Source organism: Pteropus medius, unplaced genomic scaffold (assembly GCF_902729225.1).
Source record: "Pteropus medius unplaced genomic scaffold, Ma_sr-lr_union100, whole genome shotgun sequence".
NCBI lineage: Eukaryota > Metazoa > Chordata > Mammalia > Chiroptera > Pteropodidae > Pteropus > Pteropus medius.
The window spans coordinates 1,229,791-1,257,067 of record NW_024352790.1 but is presented as its reverse complement, the minus strand read 5'-3'; the positions used below and the strand labels follow the sequence as shown (position 1 = coordinate 1,257,067).

The 27,277-nt window shown below is 36.1% G+C and overlaps 2 protein-coding genes across 14 annotated transcripts in view; both read left to right on the top strand.

The window, feature by feature from the left end:
• The window catches only part of EPB41L2 (erythrocyte membrane protein band 4.1 like 2), a 193,307-nt gene that overhangs the window by 131,476 nt on the left and 34,554 nt on the right, over nt 1-27,277 (top strand). For 7 of the 13 annotated variants that reach the window (XM_039849924.1, XM_039849922.1, XM_039849920.1 and 4 more), the window contains exons 6-14: nt 2,688-2,763; nt 6,017-6,235; nt 7,303-7,390; nt 10,550-10,702; nt 11,250-11,347; nt 17,314-17,486; nt 21,374-21,546; nt 25,772-25,807; nt 26,058-26,120. In XM_039849924.1, coding sequence (XP_039705858.1) covers nt 2,688-2,763; nt 6,017-6,235; nt 7,303-7,390; nt 10,550-10,702; nt 11,250-11,347; nt 17,314-17,486; nt 21,374-21,546; nt 25,772-25,807; nt 26,058-26,120 — 1,079 coding nt within the window. The remainder of the gene's footprint in view (nt 1-2,687; nt 2,764-6,016; nt 6,236-7,302; nt 7,391-10,549; nt 10,703-11,249; nt 11,348-17,313; nt 17,487-21,373; nt 21,547-25,771; nt 25,808-26,057; nt 26,121-27,277) is intronic. The other 6 variants (XM_039849925.1, XM_039849921.1, XM_039849919.1 and 3 more) reach the window with 2 other exon arrangements.
• Nucleotides 21,553-25,564, top strand: LOC120592318 (uncharacterized). The gene has a single exon (XM_039849934.1). The coding sequence runs from the start codon at nt 23,099-23,101 to the stop codon at nt 23,777-23,779; it is 681 nt and encodes a 226-aa protein (XP_039705868.1). The 5' UTR covers nt 21,553-23,098; the 3' UTR covers nt 23,780-25,564.

Sequence of the window (27,277 nt, the reverse complement as noted above, 5' to 3'; positions counted from 1 at the left end):
CTCTCTCTCTCTCTCTCTTTTATTCTGTGTGTGTGTATGTGTGTGTGTATCTTATTTTTTCTACTTTCTCTTTTCATAGACTCATCTTTCTTTTTCTTTATATCTTTAATTAGAGTGACCTTCCTGATTTGCCCAGGACTGAAGAACTGAGGGGTTTCTCAGAATGGGATTTTTAGTGCTACAACTGGAACAGTCCCAGGCAAACTGGGATGATTGGTTACTGTATCTTTTGACTATTATCCCTGGCTTTCCTGCATTCTCTCCCTCCATCTCTCACACCCTCTCCCTCCCCCCTGCATTTATCATCTTTATGTTTCACCGTCTATGTTTGCATCATGATGGAAAAGAAGGGGAAAGAAGAGGAATGATTAGACACAGATACGTTATGCTGACATTATGTAAGAAACTGTACCAAAAAGCTTTAGAACTTTTTCCTTTGTCTCTTTTATAGTTATAGCATGCTCTCAAAGTACATGAATTCAGAAATTCAGAAAGGCACAGATGCTTGGTTCTTTCATTTTTTCTGAAACCAGACCTGCCAAGTGACCCAAACAGGAGAGAACAGGATAACCTCTGAAACATGATTGATGTTCCATTGAGTTGTTTCCTATGGTTTTGTTTTGGCTTTTGTTTGATTGTTTTTGTGTGCCACTCATTTCAGTGTCATGGAGATTTTCTAATTTTTTGGAAGGCAAAACTTGCTGATTATGAATCACAGTCTTATGTTTTGATTATTTGTGAAATTTTTTAGAATTATTTTAGGACTTTTGCCCTTGTGGTTTGGCAAGAGGAATAATAGTAACAAGTAGGATTGACTTTTTCGGACTATTGGAGCTCATGCTCTAAGTGGAATCCTGTATTGCCCTGATCATGAAAGTAAGCTGAGGAAATAAAGTTTTGCTGTTGTGTTTTACCTTTCTGCTTGTGTCGAAGTGGAGGAAAGAACTACTTATTCTATCCTGGCCCAGCTTCTGCTATAATTTATTGTTGCTCAGTTAATAGGCAGTTAGCAAAGATAAAAATTAATCTTTTTTGAGTTACTTTTAACAGCTGACAACCTATTGGTTCCTATGTAAAATTTGCTTTAAAAATCTTTATTTTCTCAAATGCATACAAATAAGACTATATAGATATATAAGACTATATTATCTTAGACTTGCCTATGATTAATATGTAAACAATCTATAGCTAGATGAACTTTATGTATAGCTAGATAAAAATTATAATATATAATTAAATTAAAACTTTAGCATTGTTGGTGCATTTTATCAATGTTACAGTTGGAAATATATCCTAAAATATATGTTATGTTAGAAACTTACCCCTGTAGTCATGTTCAGGGAAGCATGTGCTAGTGTTAATACTTAGCAAGCAAGTAAATATGGATCCATTAAAGAATGATAATCCTGTAATGACTTTGCTTAATTATGGCTTAGAGTCGCCTGGAAGAAGTACATAAGCATCATGGCCAGCATGATGCTGCACGCCAAGAAATGAGATGTCTCTCGGTATTCAGGAAAGTCCTATATCTCTTTATGGTGTTTTAAGTGATAAAGTGGAACTGAAATCTACTTCTTAAATTCAGCAGGATTGGCTTTATTAGAATAGTGATATAATGAACCAAAATCCAGCAAAAGTATCGTGTATTGTGCACAGCCGCCATTCGATAACTTTTCATTGACTCAGTGTGCTAATGGTTAAAAAAAAAAAAAAAAAAAGATGACACATTGAGCAAGAGAATGGGATTCAAGAAATTTTTCTTCAAGTGTATAAATCAAAGTAACCATGAGGGTTTCAAATATATATAAAATGGAATATCACGCACACATACTTTTTAAGAAGACAGTTGGAAATACTGTGAACTTTGTGTACAACTCTGAATTCAGGCCATTGGAATTATTTGTATCCCTTTAGGAAAATAACACCTGCCCTCTCTCCAGAGCTGTGTGTATTTTTTGTTGTTTTTAAAGCCATCGAAAGCTTGATATATCTTAACTATTAATGTATAAATAGGTAAATACATGTTTTAACTTTCAGTAGGCCATTTATGACATGGTTATTTGCTATGTTCATTCTTTATGACATAAGACAGCAAAGTATATTATATATGCATATACTTGTACCTACTTTATAAAACTGGGAAAATAACTTTATTGTCTTAAAGTATTGTGACATTTTACCACTCTCTCTTCTTTGGGATATCTTTTAACACTACCTTCTAATAGCCCATTAATCATTTCTTGAAGAGTTGTAGGGATCACTTGATCATTATACTCCTTCTCCCAACAATGTAAAAATCCTAAAATGCTTTTTTTTAAGGGTGGAGAGTAGTTGGCATCTAGAGATTCTGTGGTTAAAATAAATCTTATCTCAGAACCATTATGTGGAGGTTATGTTAAAATTTTTGCTTAATAGGTCACCAAACAAAAACATTGGTTGAAATATCAATAAACTTATATTAAAAAAAATGAACCTGTTATTCTTTAATGGTGGGTTATTTATGTAATTGATTTTTAATTTATTTTTTGTTTTTGTTTTGTAAATGGTATTTTCTTTACAAATGAAATTCTTTAAACTGATTTATAGTGGGACTAATCTGTATGGTTTTAGAATGTTGGGCTTTAAGTTTTATCAAAATAAATGGTTATTCTGTTGATTGGATAAACAAACTTGATATTTAATTACAGATCTTCCCTGGCTATTCACCTTTAATGTGAAGTTTTATCCTCCTGATCCATCTCAATTGACTGAAGATATCACCAGGTACTTTATGTTTATATGAAGAATGAACCTTTGCTTATAGCTCTCCTTTATTTGTGTGCCCTGGGAGAATGGTGGTAATATCAGGATTAAAACCAAAAGATTTTTTCTTGAGTTTTAGAAATTTCCTTGGAAATGCATATTTCAAAATAGTTTGAAATGTGGCCAATTTCAAAATTTTTATTCATTTTTAATTTCCTCATTTATATTTGAGTAATGGAATATTTAAAAAATATTGCTGGCAACTTTCTTATGTTATGCTTTCATAAATTATTGACATTTAATATTTCAGATTTTACTGCTAAGATGGTTTTTATACAGCTTATGTGTGCATGTGCACTAGTCCCATATTACAAAAATGATATGAGTAGAAAAATTGTTTTTAAAAGTCAATTGAACTGTAATTTTTTTGCCCCCCACCAAAAGAAAACTAATAAGGTAGGCTTTCTTATATAAGAATCAATAGCTATTTCATTTCATCTCCTCTGAGACTGTCTAGGATATATAAATGTGCTTAAATTGCAAATAAAAGATCTGATTTAGGAGCAAGAGAGCATTTACTGATTCTCAGAGTGACTGAGTATTTGAATGGTAGCCAAGGAACATTTTGAATCCACCAGTGCCTTGATATCTTATCCTTGCTCTATTAAACTGGGTACCAGTGATAGGACCTCTTAGCTTTGGTAAGAAGTTCTATAGGGTGATTTATATATATTATTCACATGGCCAAGGAAAACTGTGTTCCAATATATACTTTTAGAAAACTAGAGAGTCTTTGTGGAAGACTGCTTTTGATTGCTGCGGTTCCTATGCTTTGATGCTTTCTGGTGGGCCAGTATCATTGTCAGACATCAAGTCGCGTAGGTTCTTGAAAGAGTGCGTGAGACCACGTGAAAGAGGAACGATTTCTTTCCAAGAACGGATGAATGACAGGTCATTTCTTTTTTTCCTTTAGTACTTGTTCCTGAATTAGGGGTATACTGTTACTAATTAAGTAGTGATTAAATTAGCTTCATCTAGTAGGTAATAAATAGTAGCTTTTATAACTGCACAGTAAGCTGCTTGGAGCATAAAACTTGACAGCTTGGTGGTGGGTGTAGTAGGCTACAGAGCCTCACTGCAGGAGTGCCTTTTGAACAATGCAAGTAACTGGGGCTTTGTGACCTAATGTCCCCTCTGTACATACACTCTTCCTTGCAGTAATTTGGGGGATAATAATCCTTTGGTATTTGCAGCTTAGTAAATGCTTTGGTGTTTTTCTTTGTTTTGTTTTTGTTTGTTTGTTTGTTTTTTAAATGGGCCTTGAACAGTCTCACTGTGTGTAGTGGGAGGAATGATATAGTCTAGTCAGCTAACAGCCAACTGCCTGTTTGTGTAGTCTGGTAGCCTGCTTGTCATGATTGCAATCTTTACCATGACTTGAGTGAACATTTGGAAGGTGTGGTAGGCTTTTGAGGAGGGCAAGACACTGTTCAGAATAACATTGGAAGAATGCTCTGACCTGCAGTGAAGGAGATCAACTTGGGAAATTCAGGAAGCTGTTGCAGTTTTTGTTTGAGGTTTTTTGTACCTTGGATTTGGGCTTTAAAAACAGAGGAAAGGACTAGTGTGAAAATTAGAGAAAATAATATAAAAAGGAGCAACAAGATTTTAGTAACAGATGGAATCTATGTGGTTAGGTCTTAAAAGTACCATAAAATGTGGAGAACTAGCACTACTTTTAATTAGTCTTAGAGAATTTGAGGATAACCTGACTCATAGGTTTAAAATTTAGTTTTCTAAAATAAGTGTAATTATAGTCATAATGTTCTAGGGGTTAGAGAAACATAATCCTCAACAAGAGAGCTCCTGCAATGCATAAAAACACTCAGACTACAGACTACAATGATAGCGAGGTGACTTTTCATTCTCAGAAAATTATTGAACTCTTGCCATGTGGCAAGTACTTTGCTAACTGTGGGACTGTGATGATGATAAAAAGTCCCTGCCCTGCCTGACAGATTGTGCAATAATCCAGGTTTATCTGAACTACATGAGGGCTGATCCCATGTGCTGGGACCTGCTCTCTCACCTAACTGCAAAGAGGCCTGGACCAGAGGCAGCACGCCCATCAGAACGTATTGAATAAAGGGCAGCAGGGCAGTAGGGCCCTGAAACCTATGCTAGGCAGAAGTGTACACGAGTGAAGGTAGCCAGCTGCCAGTAAGAATGGCAGTCTAACAAATCTTCCATAATGAGGGCACTGTCATTTAGTTTGGAAGGGTCGATGGTAATCAGAACGAGTGGTTAAATATGAGAGTAGCAATCAGGTTTTAAAATGTCACCAAAAGGAGTTGATGGGGGCCCAAAAAAATCCTCATAGAAGATAAATAACAATTTTCCTAATGTTATTTAGTAAAAAAACAGAATCTTATAGCTGTGTAATAAGCTACTTGGAACATTGAATAATAATTATAAATAATAATATTATTATGATTATGACTATCAGTCATTAATTCCTACATACCATGCCATGTTTTATTTATATTACCTAATTTTTTGTCCTCATCTTCAAAGAGAGATAGAGTTTCTCCCATTTTCCAAGTGAGAAATTAGCCTTAGACAAGTAAATTAACTTGCTCAAGATTACAGAGTCAGCTCTGCCTGGCGCTGTAGCCCATGCTTTTTCTACTACAATCTGAACTAGCTGCCTCTTTCGATGGGTAAATGGACAAGTAAGGGCTTCAGAGTAGAGACTGACTTATGATTGTTGTAAAAACCATCTCAGGAAAAGAAGAAATAGTATGAAAAGGGTAGAAAGGGTAAAGAGTGGGGTGACCTTATTAGCTTTTCTTGCCAATGCTTAAGAGCTGCAGCTACTTTTAAAATTTCATTAATCTTTATAACTTTTGAAGGTCATGCCAATTCTGATTAGTTTTAGATCCCAGGAGACAGTCTAAATGGTTGGAGTTTTTACCTTCAGTCATAACATTCTTTATTATGATAGTCATAATTTGCTATTATTGGAATAGCAGTTCAAAATTTCCATTCTATTACTTTGCTCTCTAAACTCAGTTTCTGTAAATAAGCCACACGTTAGTAGTCCAAGGAACAAGGTGAGCTGCTTATTACAGAAGACTTTTTTTTGCTAGAGATATGAAGAGTGCCTGTATTGTATATTTGTTTTCAAAAAGGAATATTAGAACTCAAGGATTACAAGTGCTACAATCTTAACTCATTGTTTTCCCCGACCCTTTTCTCCCCCTGCTCCTCACAGATACTTCTTGTGCCTTCAGCTCCGGCAGGACATTGCCTCTGGCCGCCTGCCCTGCTCTTTTGTGACTCATGCCCTCCTGGGATCTTACACACTGCAGGCTGAACTTGGAGACTATGACCCAGAAGAGCATGCCAGTCATGACCTCAGTGACTTCCAGTTTGCCCCCACACAGACAAAGGAGCTGGAAGAGAAAGTAATAGAGCTGCATAAAACCCACAGGTCTGTTGACTTGCTAACTGGAGAGAGAAGGGCCATGGAAGATTTAAATGGCTTCTCTTATAAAACTTACTAGACATTTGAACATAGTTTATGGGATTATCTAGTTTTTTCCTTTTGGAACTTCACCTAGGACTGATCAAGACAACTTGTAGCCCCCGAGATACCCTTTTATGGTTTTTATGACTGTCATACAAGGAACTTTACTCATGAGGCTAAATATTTTCATTATTGGAAAAATTTGCTTTTCACTATGACATCTCCTTTTTATTATCACTCAATCTTATTCCTTGACTGATAGACAGACACACACACACACTTGAAACAGACATACCGACATACTTGTTCGGCATTTACTATATATTTTTTCTGCCTTTTAATTGTTTTTTTTTTTTTATTACCGTCTTTCATAAGAAAGTCAGGGAGATGATGAGGCATCAGGATTTGAATCAGAAAAGTGGGTGGTGATGGACACAGGAGAAATAACTGAAATACACAGGTGATTTCTCTATCCACAGAAGATGACCTTTGGTTAAACTAAGGATTACTTAATTACATAAATACCATATCACACTTTGAAAACTTTTATATCTGTTTTGAAAACAAAATGGCTTTTTTAAGCACAAGTTTTAAAAACTCTAGCTACAAAATTATAATTTGTACCATATTGAAAAATTGAACTTTTCAAAAATTTTGACTGAAATGATTTTAAGAGAACTTTTAGTGATTAGAAATTTTTAGACAGACTACAATTATTGACATTTCTTTAAAAAAAATAAATGTACTATTTGACTTTAAATATTTTCTTACTAACTTTATTCCAGTTTTACTCAAAGGGCAAAAGTGGGGGTATACCTCCTTGTAATAAACAGATTTGTATTAGAGGATCTTAAGAGAAAAATGCTAGAGGTTGAGCGTTGAGCCTTCTTACCTGTTTTCTATTTGTCTACAAATTTAACAGCGTTACTCCCGCCACCCCAAACTCTCCAAGCTCACACACCCCTTTCCCTATTTTGGCCACATTTGCTTTGCATCCACCATAAGATAACATTATTTCTTTTGATTCTCAGGGGCTTATCTCCAGCACAAGCTGATTCTCAGTTCTTAGAAAATGCAAAGAGGCTTTCCATGTATGGTGTTGACCTACATCATGCCAAGGTACTGTAATGGGGAGGTGGCATCTTTCCGGTTTGTTAACTGAAGTTTGAGAGGGTTCCAGTGTCAGAATAGCCAAGTTCATCTTCAGCAAAAGGCTACTCACCTTTACCTGAAGGCCTCTATAATAGTTCTTTAGGTAACTAATTGTGGGATTTATAGTTGTGGGAGAGTCCGTTTATTCTCCCCCTACTTTTTCCTTCTTTTCCCAATCTTTTAAATTAATACTCTTTCATTTGCACATATCCTAAGACTTACCTTGTCAACCTTCTTGGTCCTTCATCCTGGTTTATTCCGTCTCAGCTTTAGCTATGCCAAGTGCTGCCTCTACCCCAACTTCCTCTCCTGCCTCTGTCTCAGGAGAGGAGAGCAGATCTAGCCACCATAAAAGGGCAAAAGTGGCATGGATATGACCACTGTCCAAAAAGCTTAGGGGCTGCAAAGGAGCCCTGGAGCTGGGCTTCTCCCTGTAGGTCTGTTTTGCACCTTGTAAGATAATGTCAGCTGGCCCAGGCTCCAGGTGATGATGCAGCACCTTCAATCTTATTTGAGAGATGGGAAAAGAATGAAACAATGGAGCTAAGTAATAGGAGAAGGTGAGGTGGGTTGGGATGGGAGGATGCCAGTAATAAACATCACCTGCATAGTGATCCTAGTTTGGATGATCATATAGTGGCGAGAGTCAAGGAGAACAAGAGGGAAGGTGAAAGAAAGATTTGGTTTTGAAAAATATGTCTGGAGTCAACTCAACATGCTGAGGGAACCTATGGTTGCCTGCTTTTAAAACACCCTGTCAATCCTTAGATGTGGCATAGGAAGCCCAGATTATATGATATACTCTGTGGTTAGGAGCAGGTGACTTTTGAAATATTGGGCAGTAGCATTTATTCATTCATTCTGTTTATCATGTGATGTACTCAGATAATATTTGATAAGCAAGATATTTGTAGCTCATTGAAAATATCCGTAGCAATTTAAAAGAACTTTTAATGTAGTTTTTATGCCTTTATACATTTTTCATTGTCTTGAGATCACATTTAAAATTTTTTAAGTTAATATTTTACTACCAAAAGAGTTCTTAATGGCACATTCACGTTAGGACAAGTTGAAGGGTATTTATTTAAAGGACTCTTGAGAAAGGTGCAGGGGAAACACAAGAGAAGTGATACTTCTGAGGTAATATAACAGCAGCCCTCTTAAATTCTCTGGATCTGAAAGGGTGAGGGCAAAGGTGGTGGCTGGGACCCAGGAGAGGCCTGTGTGGAGAGGGCTGTCTTGAGAGAAGCTGAGATTGTCAAGGACACAGCCAGCCTGATGGTGTGAATATACAGTGAGGGGATCTAGGTATTAAAAATACCTAGAACCTAGATTCCCCCTTCTCTCCCTCCTCTCTCTGATTTTTGAGAACTTTCCATAGCCATTCAGAAGTCAGTGGGCATGAGATCCTGTTGGTATCCTAATGGGGCAGCTTCCTGAGTCAGTGAGCAAGGCAGAAAGATGCTCCCTTTTTATTAGCTTATTTTTCTGACTTTCTTGCTGAATGGCAGGAGTCAGATATGGAGAACTAAGACATGTTGTTTTCTCTTTCACTTCTTATTCTTTATCTATAAATTTCTATTCATACAAATACTGATAATTCTAAAACAATGCGTGGAACAACCGAAGATCAGCTGGTTTACTTGGATCCAGATTGTGTTTATTTTTAAGTCAGATAAAATAACTTCAGTGTCCTGTTTATGGATTGCTTCAGACTAGAGCTGGCTTTGTTCAATGTTTCAAATGAGGGTTGCCTCCTTACTTGTGGTGAGAACATGCTGTCTTGGGCAATCTTCCGCCTGCTCCCTGTGGCCATGGCCAGTGATGTTTTTGGCAAACACACCAATTGTGTCTGGTGCCAAGTTGCTTGGGCACCTGTGCCTGATTTCACCCCAGCTTTTTACACTGTTCCTAGAGAGAATTGTGGCTGCCAAGATACTGGCAAATAAAGCACCTTATGGATTAGGTCTTTAAATCTCTTCAGATGGTCTAATGTAATTTTATTTGTATATATGAATTATTCACATAGCAGCAGCAAAAGCAATTGGCATCAGTTGTCTAATACTGTACTTCTATTTTTAAAACAATATAAATTTTGTTAAATTGTTCATAGTAACAAGGCAAACATTTAGTGCATTGAGAACTTTTATACTTTTATTGCATTGGGAACTTTTATACTTTTATTGCATTGAGACCTAGACTAAATGTGGTGTTCATTTCAGCGTGTTCTGTGAGAATTTGTTCCATGTTAATGATTTCTGAATAACTCTGAATAAGATTTTTCAGCTTTATATATTTTAAATGAGATCTAGTTTTTCCCTTAAAGATAAACAGTATATATTTTGAATATTGCACATATAATAACCTTCAACACTAGTCGAAGGAGCCAATTTTTTACTTTTGTCTATAAACTCATTTGATATTTTAAAATCTTTCAGGCTTGGGATTATTCTAGATTGTCATCTATTCCAAATTAAAACACTGGGGAAATCAAACTTTTAATAAGTTCAAGAACAGCCTGCAGTCCTTTGAAATATGCCAGCCAAAGGAATGCCATAATGAGAACTGGATGTCAGCACTCTGAGTTATTGAAGAACTACTTGAAAGAATCCAAAGATTTCAACACTGTCAGCCTAGAAGAAAATTTCTGTGAGGGATTGGTGTTTTGCATGATATAGACATAATTTTAATAGTTACTAGCTAGAATAATCCATCTGAGAAAAATTTGTCTAAAGTTAAATAGCTGAACACACTTTAGGCCAATATACTGTCCCCAAGGTCTGGAATAGCCTCTAGGATATCTAAATCGAGTTGTTTCATTTCTTCCCCTTTAGCTCTTAGAAACAAGCTCAAGGACATGAGTTATGTCTTTTGAAGATTATTGTGCCCCGTAGTCATGTTGTGTCCTGTCCTCTTTGGCAAATCAAACGTGATCCCTGAAAATGAATAGATTTAAGATGTGTTGTGTGTCCTACCATTTCTATTAATTTGTGTTGCTGTCACTGAAATCAAAATACAAACCTATTAAATTGGTATTCCTGGTTGTGATTTGAGAGGGCTAATGAGCTTCCTGGTCAGTATAACTTTCACAGCTCTAACCATGGTCAAATGGCTTATGCTTGGCAGGACTCAGAAGGTGTGGACATCAAGCTGGGCGTGTGTGCTAATGGACTTCTCATTTACAAAGACAGACTGAGAATCAATCGTTTTGCTTGGCCGAAAATCTTGAAAATTTCCTATAAGCGCAGTAACTTCTACATTAAAGTTAGGCCAGCAGAGGTAAGCATGTCATGTAGCCCTTGGCTTATCTGATCAGGCTTTGTTCTCCTTTATGGCCATGAGCTAACTGAATTCTTTTCCACTGAATTTAAGGAAATGAACTATTCTTTATTCCTCCACGGTGAAAATAGGTCAGGATTCTTGATGATAAACCTGTATATATATATATATATATACATTCCTATTGCTAAAAAACAAGCAACAGCCACCATTTCACAGAAGAGAAAAGGTAGTAAGTACCTGCCACATAGTGGAGACTCTTTTGTTGTTGAATCAAGTAGGTGGCAGAGATCAATAGGAAAGTGGTAAGATGAGTTTTAGTGGATGTTGAAGGATAGTTGGTTTATGTCAGTAGTATACCTGCTCTTCATAGAAACTAGTTATTGCTGTTTCTATGAAATATCCATTTCGTATAATTAATTATATTAGGTATATTTACCTTTTCAAGAAGAATTACTTCTTAAAGAAAATCTGAATTCATGTTGTTTAGTAGCTTCTAATTAATTCTTAAAGAAATATGCCGATTTATTTTCTGAATTTATTCTAGCTGGAACAGTTTGAAAGCACCATTGGATTCAAACTGCCGAACCATCGAGCTGCAAAAAGGCTATGGAAAGTATGCGTGGAACATCATACTTTCTACAGGTAATTTTAAGAAAACAGGCTAAAATTAATTAAAACAGTTTATGGTGCCCTTGACATACCGGGAGGTGATGGAGGGGAGAGTGTGGCAGATGTAGCAACACTGATTTATGTGGCCCTTTGCTCTCCTCAGTGTCAAATCTTTGTCTGCAGAGTCCACTCCTATGTCTATTTCTGTTACTCAAGCCATGCCTTGTCATCACTCCGAACTGTCTGCCACTACGATGATCTAAAAGTCCACTTTCTAACTACAATCACCTTTCTTTCCCCCACCACTGCACTCTCTTAACCCGGCTGCCATTCTTCTTTCCACTATCACTCATCTCAGGTTTCGTTTAGTTGGTCTTATCAGCTCCCTTTTGCTTACCTTCTTTTCCAGACCAGCTTGAACCCTGTGGTCTGCCCCTTTGTTACTTTGTCAGGGGTGTTCTAAACCCCTCAAGCCCCTGCTCTTTTGGCACATCGATCCACTGATCTGTTGGTCCTGGATTAGTCCTGTGTCCTGACCTCACTATTTCTGTGCATGTGCTGTCAAGTGATACTTTAAATAGCACAACTATCCTGAAAAACACACTCATTCTTTATAAGAGAAAATCATACGACTCTGTGAGTTAGTGCTATTCCAGATATACCAGTTCCATATAAGTGGGATCCTTGGTGCTATCAGGTAGTCAATCCTTTGACTTTTGTTCTCATTCCAAATATACAGAGAGGTACCCCTGCCTCTCTGCTCAGGTGCCCTTCATTTTGTGGTACACTGACAATAGAAGCTGTGGGCCATGAGCATTGTTGATTTCATGCACCTTCTCTTTTCCTCCTCCTGCCTTTAATTAAGCATCATTCTCCTCTCCCTTCATTCTTTTCTTTTTCTCCTGTCTCAAGGAAAAAAGTACTCATCTCTCTGCCTTGATCCCTCATTTCGTGCCTCACATAGGACTGTGTTTTGTAAATTGTGTAATCCAGTGGCTGCCTTTGACTTCTTCTTCGGCCAATAAACATGCCTATGTCATGCCCCCTTAAACACCATAAAAGGATAAGATCTCCATAGATCGTCTAGCCTTCTTTAGCTTGTTTCCTATCTCTTTTCATATTTTTCTTCAAAGGCCTATTTCTTACATTATTTTTCTTGGCAAACAGTACTTCACTGATCTTCATTATCTCCAGTTCCTCAGTGTACTGTTAGTGTGGTATATATAGCTGCGTATCTAGACCCTTCATATTTAAACTTTTTGCTCTGGACTCTTAGGGTCTAACCCTGTCCCTCCACATACTAGGTGTGTGACTGTGAGTCAGTTGCTCCACCTTTCTAAGTATCTCTTTCATCATCCATGTGATAAGAAAATGAGCTAATACACATGAAACAAACTTAGAACCATTTCTGGTATATAATAATGTTTATCATCACTATCACCGTTCTCCTCATTATTCTTAGTGCAGTACCACAGTGAGCTATTTATTCTATTTATCTATTTCTAAGACTGCTCTCATATACTCATTTTAGAGGAGAAATGCAGCCCATAAAATATATTTGAATCCATCTGATTTAATTACACTTATCATTTAAATCTTTGCAAAGTTTACAATTTCTCTTGATAGCCATGACAAATTTCTCCTAAGACAACATGAGCCTGCTTCAAATAAAGCTCATAGATTACATTTATGAGTTGAGTGATACAAGTTCAGGCAGGAAAAAAGGCAGGCTTCCCTGTCAAATAATGATAATAAAAGCATAATCATTTTAGAAATGACAAATGCTAACATTTATTGAGCTCATATTGATGTCAGTAGGGAACTTTTTACATCACACCATCTCATGTATTCCTCACCCCCGTGCGAAGCTGAGCAGAGGTGGGGACCCAGCTCTCTGATTCTAAAGCACACACTCTTCACCTCTGCACTGTCTTCCTTCTTGTGTTCTAATCAAGTGTTTCCGAGTTGTCTGTTAGCCCTGCAAAGCCTGAAGTCCCTTCATTATTTTTGCTAACATACCACAGACTCCAGTTTAAAAGTAGACTAGTTTAATATAAGTGTTTTTATATCTTTAATCCTTGTGTAACTTTGCTCACAAATGGTATAAAACATATATCTAACACAGAAAGGACAGATCCTAATTTGTCTGCAGAGTGCTTTGACTTCAATCAGTGGATTTTGTTATTCTAGTTTATCATAAAAGATGCAGGTGATTTATTTAGAAAATTAAAATGGCTTTCAGATTGAAGCCATTAAAAGATAAACAGATCTTTGTATTAATTGATAGCCACTCGGCTAGATTATTACTAGTGGAACAAGAACGTAATAATCTAGAGCCCATCACCATTCTAAGTTATACATGGATTAATTCTATTAATCTTTACAGTGCATCTTATGGGACAGGTGCTACTGTCTTCACTTTACATAAGGGGAAAGTGAGGAACACAGAAATTAAGAAACATGCCCATTGTCATATAAATAGTAATGGGTGGAGATAGAATTCAAGGCCAGGTAGTGTGGCTCTAAGTATCCACAAGAATATGCACTATGCTAGACTTCCAAACTATATCTGCAGCTGATAGGCTTCCTGGTGTTTTCTCAAACCTTTTTTTGTTGGCAGTGATATATAAACAAGATTAACATGAGATTCTCTACTTACATTAAACTGCCATTTAAACTTGGCATTGTAAATCCAGGGTAATCCCAAGTGAATTAGTGTCATCAGACACTTCCTAGAGAGCTTCATGGAAACCTGGTAGCACTGGTTAAATGTATGATTGATTTAGTAATTGATATGTGGGTTTTCTTAAAACGTTCCTTTATTTCTCAGAGATAAACATTAATAATATTTGATTTGTAATGACAGGAGTTTTATAAAATTAAAATGTTAATACACTTCTTAAACAGTAAAATATGAAAGAGTTGAAATCCTTTGTAATGCAACATTACTTAGATCATCTTGCTCAAGGCCTTTCGTACTTTATGATGATTAGTCCCTTATAGCTTTTAAATTCTCAAAAGTGAACTGATAGATGCTTTGTAGTGGTTTTGATGTTATTCTTATGAAGATAGGATCTGATATGAAAATAAAAATGACATCAAAAGGAAATAAGGTGATCTTGAAGTGATAGTATTGAAATATTTTGTTGCTCGGTCTACATTTTCTTAGAAAATTTGTTTATATAACCATTGAATTAAATCACCAAAAAAAATTCTCTTAGAGAAAGTTAATAAATGTCTGTGGTCAAGTCAACCCTTTTTTGTTTTGAAGTGTGTTTCTATTTAATTGCAGCTTAATTACTGAAGGATTTCCTTGTCATTAGAAAATTAATCTGCAAGCTAATATTTTATGTGTGTTATCACCAGTGCCAGTCAGGCAAGAAAGTATGTTATCTCAATTTGAAATAAGTAAAACAAAAATTTTCTAGTAAAGGACTTTCTTTCTTTCGCATTGTGATGTATATCTGCCTTTAAAATATTTTTCTTGTTTTTCTTGGATTTATATATTTTGAAAATTGAAAATGAGAGTAAATCCTTATATGAAGTCGCTCATTCCAGGAAGACATGACCTTTGGTTAAGAGATATAGTCAATTGAGGCAAACCTACGGAAGGGTGCCGAATACCCTAGTCTCACTTTCCTCTTCACATCCAGTCTTTCTCTCTTTTTTTAGTTTTGTTTTATTGTGGTAAGATCACTTGACATGACAGCTGTCCTCTTAACAAATGTTAAGTGTACAGTATATTATTGTTGACTGTAGATACAGTGTTATATAGCAGATCTCTAGAGCTTGTTTATTTTAACTGAAACTTTATGCTTGATGATTAATAATTCCCAATTTCCCCCTTCTCCAACCTCTGGTAACCACTCTCCATTCTTTAATTCAGTGAATTTGACTGTTTTAGATACCTCACATAGATGGGATCATACAGTATTTATCTTTCTGTGTCTGACTTATTTCACTTAGCAGAATGTCCTCAAGGTCCATCCATGTCGTCACCTACTGCAGAGTGTCCTTTTTTTAAGGTTGAATAGTACTCCATTGTATGTATATATACCACATTTTCTGTATCCATTCATCTGTCAGTGGATGTTTAGGTTATTTCCACACCTTACCTATTATGAATAGTGCTGTAATAAACAAGGGACTGCTAATATCTTTTGAGATCCTGATTTCAAATCTTTTGGGTAAGTATCCGGGAGTAGAATTTGTGGATCATGTAGTAGTTCTATTTTTAAATTTTCGAGGAGCCTCTATACTGTGTTCCATAGTTTCTGCACCATTTTGCATTCCCACCAACAGTGTGCAAAGGGTCCCAATTTCTTCACATCCTTGCCAACACTTGTCTTTTGTTTAATTTTTTAAATTTAGTGGGAGAGGGAGAGATTCCATTTGGGTCACTGATGCATATTTCTCCTGAGGTATTCTTTAGAAATGTCTCTTTTTACCTTTGGTTGAACTCCCAATAGCTACAGACACTACTTCTTGAATAGATGATAAATAAATGTAATTTAGCCAACTTGTTTTTCAAGCAGAGTGAGCATTTATTAATTATTTCACTGACGAGCTTGCCAATGACCCTTTTTTCTATAGGTCATTGCTTTCTTACACAGCATTCTTAGATTGTATTTAGCTGGACTGCAGTGTAAGGAAACCCGGCTGTATTCAACCAACCCATCAGGAGACAGTGCAGGATAATGGCCACATTTCTCACCTTGTCTCTGTTAGTCATGTGACCAAAGTACTGATCTTTCTGTATGTCAGTTTCCTCAGCTGTTAGAGAAAGAGGAGACAGGGTGTAGACAAGAGTTCTTTTCTGGCCTAAATTTTTAGTATTCTGGCACTCTAATTTAAGAGTATACAGCTTTTTCCAAAGTACAGTTTGAGGCACTGGCATTAACTGTGTCTCTTTTGAATGTCTATTGGCAGAAAATGGGTGTTTTCAAGAAATACTTCTACTACTCTACATGAATAAATTAAAGGGGCCAGAGTATATTAATTCTTCTTTCAGCAGTTTAATTCTAACATGTTGTTTTCTGTGTTGATACTATTGAGAATCCTGAATTAATGGAGGATCATTTCTTGTATTATTACATGTAGCTTTACCTTGACTTGAATCTTTTCTTTATTGCTTATAAGCAGAATAAGATTTTGAAAACATTGGGTAGAAGGTCTAGAAATACTTGAAATGGTAAAGAATTCTTTAAAAAATCACTCTTCTTTGGAGAATGAATGATAGGGAGAATTTTGGTGGTGGTCTCCATATTGTGGAATTGTCAACTAAAGCTTTTTTTAAATTCTACTAGAGCTCTGAGATTTATCTTTTTGTTAAGATGCTTTGCCAACTCTTGGTCAGACAATGAAAGTGAGGAAATTACAGACAAAATTGGCTCATTGGCTAACTACATGTTTTTGCATATGTGGAAGTATTTGACATCAAGTCTGACTTCATTCATTTTGAACCCGGCTTTAAGCATTAGAATTGTGCTGGCAAGAAAGGATGTTAGTCATCTCTGTGGATCTGCCATATGCTGTGTTCTTCATGGGAAAGCATCACTTGATGGAACAGATTCTTGAGTTAGATGTTCTTTCCCAGGAGAAATAGACATAAATATTAAGAATTACTAATGGTAATGGATTGCTACTTGGCACTTACAGCGAGGAGCAAGAATTCAGACATATGTGTTTATCTAAACGATTTAAGCTAATACAAATAACCTTTGATACACACTGAGAACAGCTGCATTTTTGCTTAGGTTGAGGAAAATGTTCATGAATATACACACGAATGTGGATTTATTCATCTTATCACTATCATAACGCTCAGTATGTAGGAAGGTCTATAAATAATGTTCTTTTTCATTGGAAACTTCAGGCAGCTTTTTTTTTTTTTTTTTTTGGTTGAGGAATTATTCTTAATAAAATGAGATATTAAAATATATAGTTTTAAAGTGAAATCCAAGCACAATTTTAATTTTGTTTCCCTTTCACCCCTCCAGGCTTGTGTCTCCAGAGCAGCCACCAAAGGCCAAGTTCCTGACCTTGGGGTCCAAATTCCGCTACAGCGGCCGCACCCAAGCCCAGACCCGCCAGGCAAGCACCCTCATCGACAGGCCAGCGCCCCACTTTGAGCGCTCCTCCAGTAAACGAGTCTCCAGGAGTCTAGATGGAGGTAAACACATTTATGGTAGTTTGGGATTCCATAAATCTTTCTAATCCAGGGAAATCGGAAAATGTTGATCTAGTTAATAAGGCCCCTGGAAATACCCTGGAGGAATAACCATTTTTTTCTGAGTAAATAAAATGCTATTTCTTACACGCACAAGGAAATTTGGTAGTGTTTTGAAGTTGTCATTCTGAACCTGTTTTCTTTATACTGTCAATGCACACAAATATTAGCTAAGAGCTCTCACTGATGAGCTGTTGGATAAGCACATTTTTACTGGTCTGACTTAATCGTGATGTCTTTTATGTGGCTTAATTTCTTGAATTCGTTAAGAGCAAAAATGTAATTCCAACAGTTTTTTGGTATAGTAACATCTGAACCTGTATTCAAAGGAACTTAAAACATTCAAATTTTTATGAGTTTAAAACTCTGACTGAAGCTTACCAAACTTTCCAGCCTATGAGAAACCATTCACAGTTTCAGAAGATCAGTTTAAATAAAGCTTTTTAACAAAAAGGAAATATAATATGTTCCTTTGTTCTTTCACCCGAGGGGAGGTACGTATAAATTTATATATTTTTACTATTAGAATTCTAATTAGCTATATATTTGTAGTTTTTATATAAATTATACATGGAAATAAATTGTTGCTTCCTTTCATATATGTATCTTATTACCCTAATTTTGTGTTAATAGCAGGTCTTCTATAAGAGTTAATTTTATATTAGAATGCTTTATGAAGTACTTAATTTTTTTATACCTAAAAACCGTAATTGTTGTGGATAACTACCAGAATAAGTAGTTTTCCAACATTTTTTGTTGATCTCAAAACACATACATAGTCATATTAAATTTAAAATTTTCTGTTTTACTAGTTAGCCGCAAAAACCTTTTTTGATCGCTTGTTATTACTGATAATCATTCTTAAATCCGAATTTGAATAACTTATATTTTAAATAATTAAAAAGACTGAATATGCTAATAGATAAAAATGCTCTCTCTCATTAGTGAAGGATTGACACTCCTTGGCCTTGATCTCTTTTTTCCTGGAGTAAACTTGGAAAACAAATCCCGGCTTATACATGGAGATACTTCCCAGGGTTTGTTGATGGGCATTTTGGTATATGTAGTTATTAAACCCTGATTCTGGGAAGTCTTCAGTATGGTTTTATGAGACCACACAAAATGAGTGCAAGAAGACCATAAACTGTCCACATTCCCAAATGTAGTAATTTAAATTTAGTGAATTATTAATGCACAATAGGTGTCAATGTATCTTTTAGCTAATTAACAACTGAGCATTTTCTCAGTAAATCTGAAAAATGTGCCCACTCTAAACATTTCACAAGCCTTGCCTCTTGCCACAGAGAGTTTATATAAGTGCTGAGTAAATGCAATCACTGTTGTTTAATGCCCTAAGAGAAATCATTCCTCTTTCTGGAACGCTATCTGTTTCAGCCTTTGTTTTCAACTATGAGGCTTTATAACTTATACTGCAAATTTTAGAGTTTAAAAATCAGAGTAAACCACTGTGTTTTCTTTGAGGTATATCAACTGTGCTCAAGGAAATCTACCATCTTATATGGGCAATTATTGCAGAGGGTTATAATAGGTCTGTATCTGAAAACAATGATTTTTACAAGTAAAAAAAAAGCAACAAACATGGCACAGTAATCCATTATTTTTCGTTTTGTGTTCTGGACACTGTAATTCATCAGATGGGCAAGTTATCAAAAGGATGATTGTGTTATTGTGAGAAATAGAAGGCTTTTCATACCAATACAGTGCCAGACAGCCAGTGAACTATTTGGTTAAGGCTTACATTCTCCTTTCCCCCTTCCCCCAAAGCAAAGCCTGGTACTGAGCTTTATTTTCCCCACCACTCCCCATCAATATACCTTTTTTTCATTGTTGATATGTGTCGTATTTTCTTTTTCCTGTTTAGTTTTTAAATTAGGCTAGACTAATGTGTGTATTACTTTAAAGCTTGACAAATTAAATCTTATTATATCAAATGTAAAATCAGTGTGATATCTAAGATCAAATATCAAAATAAAAGTAAATCTAGAACAGCTCTTTTAGAACAGTGAGGTTCTGAGATTGGAAAATCAAACCAAAAAGTAGGCAAATCAGTCATTTGAGAAAGCTAACAACCACGATGCATTTGAGATGTATATGAGAGCAGAGGGAAGCAATGATTTCCTAAAAGTGGAAAATAAAAACAGGGGCACTAGTTAGATTGGGTCTTCAGGGAAGGGAGGCCTATCTGAGGGAGAACCATTTCAGTTGAGTCTTAAAAAATGAGAAGGAGAATAAAGCATTGCAAGTAACAGGAGCAGCAAGTGTGAAGGTTATAAGATTAGGAAGAGCTTGATACATTCCAGGCTACAGTAAACAATGTGTTTTTTAGTCTAGGTGTTGGAGGAAACCATTGTAGGGTTGTGCGTGTGTACACATGTGTACACACTTATGCAAGCACATAAAAGCACAACGTTGCCTTGTTTAAACAATCACTTGGTGCAATGTTGGAAATGATTAGAGAGGAAGCAGGCCATAGATTTGGGATTAGTCCAGGTGAGAGTAGTGTTGTTCTTGCCTTAGGTAATAACAGGTCAGTCAGCCCTTGGCACCATGAGCTCAGTGCCTGAGGCCCACAAGATTCTTGGGGTTCTGAGAGTTTTTAAGAACAGATAAAAGTTATTTGCTTCAAAATGCAAAAACTAACCAAAAAAAAAGCCCCCTGCAAACTGAAATTAGTAAATGTTTAAAAGTATGCAGAGTCAACTTTTTATCAATGTCATCATGTAACTTTAAATTTGAAATTTATTAAAATTTTGATATTACATCTGAAACCATTTCTAGGTCAGATTTTCCCGTTTTGCAGTAATTTCTCAGTATGCGTAAGGGTGATTAGAAATCATAAGTTAAAAGTTACTCATAGGTACAAACTTTCCAAGGGAAAATTATTAGTCTTCTCAAAAGTTAAAAATAACTGGAAAATATAATTATACTTAATATAAAATGCGAGTTCCTTTTATGATTTTCTGAGGGCTTTCAAAATTATGAGTACTTAAATGGCTGTGAAAGTCTTAAAAGGGATCTGGATGGTAAAATACAGATGGAAGAACTGGCCACATTTAGAAATAGATCCAAGGACTCCGTTGTACTTGCTGGGGTTGAGGGGTGGGGGAAGAGATTTCAAGGTTTCTGGCTTGATTTAACTGGGCGCAAGTATGAAAGTGGCAAAAAAAAAGGCAGGACTAGGGAAGGAGTTTTGGACAGGGCATGTGGCATGTGAGGGTGTGGATCAAAGTTTTGCTGAGATGGGAGGGTGTCTATGTATTAGATTTATCATTAGGTCAAGTTGAGGCACTCAGGAGGGAGATTAGAAAAATTAAAACTATAAAACATAAACATAGAATTCCCTAAAATCTGTCCTGTCACAATTTTAAATGGCATCCTCAGATGAAAGGTTCCTTTATGATAGAATTCTTTAAACTTATTGAAACAAATCATTTTAATAAATAGATAATTATTCATTGTAGTAAATGGTTTAGAAATAAGTTCAGGCAAAATCAACAAAACCCTAGAGAATCAAAATATTGCTCGCATTGTAAATCTGTCCTATTGTTCTGACTGTCGTTTCAGCTGGTCTTAGAGCTCCTTCTACTGGCCAATTCCACAATCAGAGTTTATCCATCACAAAACTAATTCAGAATACTTTTAGACTTTGGTAAAAGTTTAAAAATGAGTTTATTTGATATGTTGGTTATTTTCAGAGCAGCGTTCCTGTTGTCTACATGCTGCCTGTTTATCTGTGTACGTGAGGGAAGTTCCATAAAGCTTGACCATTTAAATGTCCTAAAGTAATCCAAATGATCATTCTTTACTAGCTCCCATTGGTGTTGTGGACCAAAGTCTTATGAAGGATTTTCCGGGCCCTGCTGGGGAGGTTTCGGCATATGGCCGCAGAGTTGTCAGCACTGCCATGGTCCAAGACGGGGATGGCAGAAGGGACATCAGAAGCCCAGCCAGAGCCCCACATGTGCAGCTCATTGAAGGAAAGGTATGGCACATTGGTAGGATACATGATTTTAAATGTGTACTTAGACTAAAGGTTATCCGTCGCATTTGTATTTTCAGAACTTAATATTTAAAACCAGTCAGTGTATGGTCTCTGTTGATATAATTAACTCAGTTTTCAAATATATGTAGGCTCTTGCTGCTATGGAGAGAGTCTCTAACCTTTTTCTGAAAATTGTTCAAAGCAAAATATTCGACGTAAGTTATATTAAGGCAAGTAAGTATTTGACTGGCCTCTTTGACTTTCTTTATAATCATCCTACTTAATTAAATCCCCCAAATAGAAAAGCTGATGATTTGAAATTTATATTTGTTTGTTACAAGTAAATTTTAAAGTATAACCTTTAAAATTTGATTATTTTAATTACGTTGACTTGGATTTTTGAAGTGAACAAAAATGGTTTTTATGAAAAATATTTTTTATTAATAATCTATAACTTGATGAGAAAGAAATCTTAAACAAAGGATAATTGTTTTATGAAGTGAAGATGGCGTGTTGCCTTTGGCCCTTATTTGGTACATACACCTTAATGAATGGAGAAGTAGCCTGGGTCCCCTTTTCAAATTTGTCACTGTTATTTTATGTTATCTTGGGCAAGTAGAGTCACTTACAAGTTGATTTGAAGAGGCTTGGCATTCATCAGATCTACACAAAGCAACTTTTTAATCAGTAACATTGAAAGTATACATGAAAAAAGAATTCATTCTGTAGATTTAGAATATTTTCTAAATTTTAACTTTGAAAATTCTAAAGACATGCAACATAAATTTATAAAGAGTCTGCCAGATGAAGTAGCTGTCAGTTTCTTAGGAATTTGACCTCTAATACCCAGCATAGAGGGAGGGAGAGGGGACCATGTGGACCCTTATGCCTCAAGGACAGGTGCTTCAGGTAGCACGTGCTAGCAAGGTAGCGCATACCTTTGTTACAGAATTTGTGACTTTTGTATTTAAAAAATTATTTGTTTGAAAGTTATTTAGTTAAAAATAACAGAAATTGTGTCCAACAAGGTATTCTTCAACTGCTGAAAAGTTGTCAGAATCTTCTATAATGATGCTAGCGAGGCACCCAGGAGAATGACTGCTTACATCCGAAGCAGAAGAGCTCAGCAATTCAGTTTCTGTTCCATTTTGCCTCTTTAATATGATACATCCAGTTATTTATTTTTTTTTAAGTTCTTTTAAATTCCAAAGGAAGTTCTGCTTATCTTCACTGAAGACTGGGTGTGTTGGCCTAATGTTTTGAAAGTCTGTCAGCAACCAGGTTTTTAAAAGTAATAATGCTCTTTGAGTTTCATTGGATCTATTTGCAACCAGTCAAAAAGTAATAATTCAGTCTATACCTATACATTTTATGTGGTAAAAGTAGTTGTTTTCCTTTTGAAAAATGAATCATTTAATGCATTTTCTAACTACTCTGTGTTAATACAGTCCCTACTTTAGAGTAAAAGTGTTTACTAACTACCCATTTCTTCTCTTTCTCTCTTGCCTTCCTTTCTCCTTTGAATGTATGTTGTGTAATTTCACCTTCAATCATGGGTTTGCTCCCTCAGTCTGTTTTCATATGCCCACCTTCACCACTCATCTGCGGTGCTTCATCTCTTTTCCCAAACCTTTTGCCAGTCCCTGAAATGGACTTGCTTTCAGACATTTCAGAGGAAGACCCCTTTGGGGAGGCCGACCAGATCACACTAGACAGCTTAGAGCTCCTTTTCACAAGTGAAATAACAGAGCAAGGGGACTGTGAGGTCACTGCCCTTGATTCTGTCTTGCATCCTACTCTAGTGTCTTCTCAGACTGACTGTCCTCCCACCCAAGAGAAGCCTCTAAAAGAGACTGACCACAAGGATTCTGAGTTTGGGTACTTTTCCTTCAGTTTCTACAAATGCTTTCTGTCCAGCTTCCCCTCCCTCCTGGATGCAGATGGGTATCTTGCTTTCCCTAGCCTCCCCAGGGTCTGGGTCTCTTTCCTCCCTGCTGACGTCCAGCACTATGTTCCTATCACCTCTCCTTCGTTTCTTCCTTCCCTCATCCTCATCTTCGGACTACTTCTCTCTGCTTCTCAGTCACTGCCTTTTTCCCTCACCTTTTCCCTTCCTCTGGCTTTGTCCCTCTGCTACCTGGAGGCTAAAGCCACTTCCTTTAATGTGTCTTATGACTGTGACTTGAATGACAGAACAGAGGAGGAGGAAGCAGTTGCTGGCACTCTTACATAAGCTTCGATTTGTGCAGTCAACAAAACTACACTTCCTCTTATTCCCTTCCAAATGTAGAGTGTAAACGTGTGCATAAATTTCACCATTAATTACCCTCCATAGAGTATGAGCTGCACATTTTGATACATATAACATTTTAGTGCATGAGAAATAAGTGTAGGCACCTCCTTTCCATTCATATCCATTGAGTAGTCCCATACTTTCTAAATTAGAGAAAAATTACAAGATTGCTTTATAAATATCTAGAAAATACTAGGTCTTTAAAAAAAAAAAGATGAAGGGGAATCTGTGTTGCCCTTAATCCATATTGGGTCTGTTTGTCTTTCAGACAGATATTAATTCTGCTCTTTTAGGATGGAAACTTTGTTTTGATATAGAACATAGGATGCAGTGGACATAACTGTAATTGATGTATGTTAGGAGAGCTCCTTAGTATTATTTATTTTGTTAGAAAGCCAAGTTTGTTCTTACATATATGAGGATGACATTTGTAGGTCTGATCTCAGAAACAACTTGTCTCTCTATTATTGTAGTATTTGGAGACCAGATGAATTTCAGTTTTTTTTTTTTTTAACTCTAAATCATGTAAATTATATGAAAGAGTCACTCATGTATTTTGTAAGGAAGATAATATTCTTTTTTTTTTAAACAAATGTGTGTGCAAAATGAAACACAGCTTTTTGGAAATTTAGAACATATAGCCCTGAAACTGGGCCTCTTAGTGTTCTTTTATTTAAAATTAGATGTCTGGTTTGAGGATTTTACACTCATGTAGGGCTGCCTCTGCACTACCAGTCAGTGCCGATGTATACAGTTATGTTTCTGATTGTTTTGCTAAATGTGGTCTGGTGAGTTAATGTCTCATATCTTGTAGGTACTATCAATCCATAGAGTAAATCACAAAATTTAGAGCGAACCTAAAGAAAAATGTGAAGATAATGCTATGATTAGGCCTTATGGGCAAAACCACAATTCTTAAAGGTTACCTGAGGATGCCAAAGATGGATATTTTAGAGAATTGACTGTTGACCAAGGAATTGGAAGATAATTCTTACCAGATTTTTGAGTGACTGTGTCTCATTTTTGCCTTCTTATAAAAAAGATTCTTGGAGCTCCCTGCCGACTTCTCAGAAATACTTATGAGAAGTTAAAAATACTTATGAGAATGACTTAAAAGAAAGGACATTTTGAACTCTCAGATTTGATATGATCATTTCGGTAGAGAAGAATATACAATATAATTCTGTTATCAGTTAACATGTAAAGATTAAACTGCTTTCCTTTGCTATCGGAATCAATATTTTTCTTTCTCGTCATTCCTTTCTTTGAGTCAGTAGTCATCAGTATTTGTTAGTTTCACATTTAGAAATTTATTGTTTTGGGTTATTAGATACTGAGAATTGACCAACTATGAACAACGATTCTTGTTTAAAGAATTTTATGAAAGAAAAGTGGCTGTATTTCAAAGAGCATTTTTAAATATCTACTACTTTAACATGAATGTAGCAAAATAAACCAATTTCCCTTCAAGGAAAGAAATCTATGTTGAAAAGCTGAATACTAGGGTGAACATTTGTCCCTGATATAAAGCGAAAGCCAAATTTTACATCATCATATTTTGTACTAGTTGATTCAGATATTTAAAATTGGGACAGGTTGAATTATGCCATTTTTACACTCTCATATTTTCATGCCTGAGTAAAAAAAAAAAAAAGTATTTAAAAATAGTGCGTATAATCTAGGGACTGAGAAGGAGCGAAGCTTCCATTCTCCATTCCACCTTTGCAAAGGATCATTTTTTCATCATTTACACAACACTGTAGGTGAAGAAAGACCAAAGTGGCTTAATATTCCGCGTCTTCTGAGGGCCGCACAATAAAGGTTGGTAATTCTGGTTCACCATTGACGTTCAAATACAGCTTCTTTGCACCGATGGTAGAGTTTCCACTAATACTCCATTGTTTTCTGGCCATTTGCTGTGTGACTTTTCAGGCGAAGATTGAAGAAGAGGAAACACAGCTGGAGGAGGTGGATATTTTTTCTTCAAAGTTAAAACCTGGTGGCTGCTGCCTGCCATTATTATTGTGTGTGGGGTGATGCACTTTCAGGGTTTATTTGTGAGTTTTGCTTGTTGTGGCGTTAGGGTCTTAAGATTTTTTATTACTCTTTTATTTTAATGTCTTAGACTTACCCAACTTTGGGTTGTTTCTGGTGCTTGCTGATTGATACACTTATGTTTATTTGCCTTTTCCCCCCTGTGTGTGATTTAATTTCACAGAAAAATTCCTTGAGAGTAGAAGGGGATAATATTTATGTCAGACATAGCAATTTAATGTTGGAGGTTTGTATAATTTAAGAAAACAACTGTCCTGATGGCTGCCAGGCTGCTGTGGACGGGAGGTCACGCATAGGCTGGCTGGCAACGTTCTTCAAGCACAGTGCATGAATTGCATGGGGGAAGTTCATCTCGGGAGTGCATGTTACCAGTCCAACTTTGTGCTCTTAAAGTGGCTTAGGTAGGAATATATCTACTAGAAGTTCTCAAAGTGACAGCTGGGAAAAAAAGTTCTATTTCATCGAATAAATAGAGTTGTTGTCCATTAATCTTCAAGTTCTATAAGGAAACTTATTCTCTCCTAATGGGTTATCTCCAGGGCGTGGAATCTGAAGTAACATGAGCCCATTCTTAATATACATTAACCAGAACAGATATTTGTTGATCTGTCATTAAATTGTTTTACTCTTGATCTGTGTTCACAATTTTTTTTGGAGTGGAGAGGGCGACACTAAAATCTATGCAATTAGCACTGTGGTCCACTTAAAGTATTCTTTTTGAGGGTAGGCTAATTAATGGGATTGTTTTCATTAAAAAAAAATAGAGATGGGATAAAAAAGAAAATCTAGCCACTCAATTAGGATGTAAATTATATTCCCCGTGTCACACGAGAACTTTTTTTCTCCCCTTATTTTGGGGTAGTAAATGGCAACATATTCAGTGGAGAACTGCAGTTCTCAGTAATCTGACTAATCTGTTTGGTTGCTTTTGGCAGCTTTGATAATTGTTGGAAATGTATTTTTGCATAACTTACTAAAATGCCTTAAATTGTAATACATAACATTGCTTTGAACAAGTACAAGAAATGTGCCTGATCTCAAGCCACAGTCATTTTTCCATGCCATGCAAAGTTGTTTAGATTTTCATGAGTTTTTGCAAATGGCTATAGAAGCTCATAGGTGAGCTACTATGCTTGTGCATGAATATGGAATATCTAATTTTATCAGATGCATGACCTGTTCCTCTGGGAGTGGGATGAAAGCTATAATCCACAGGTGGCCCCCGTGATTTTTGAAATGTAAGAAAACATAAAATTCAGTTAAAACCATTTCTTGAACAATAATTAGCTTTGATTCCCACAAATACCACTTATCAGGGCCTACTCCAGTGAAAATCAACTTGGGAGTTTTTCTTGCATCTTTGTCTATATAGGGACCACTTGG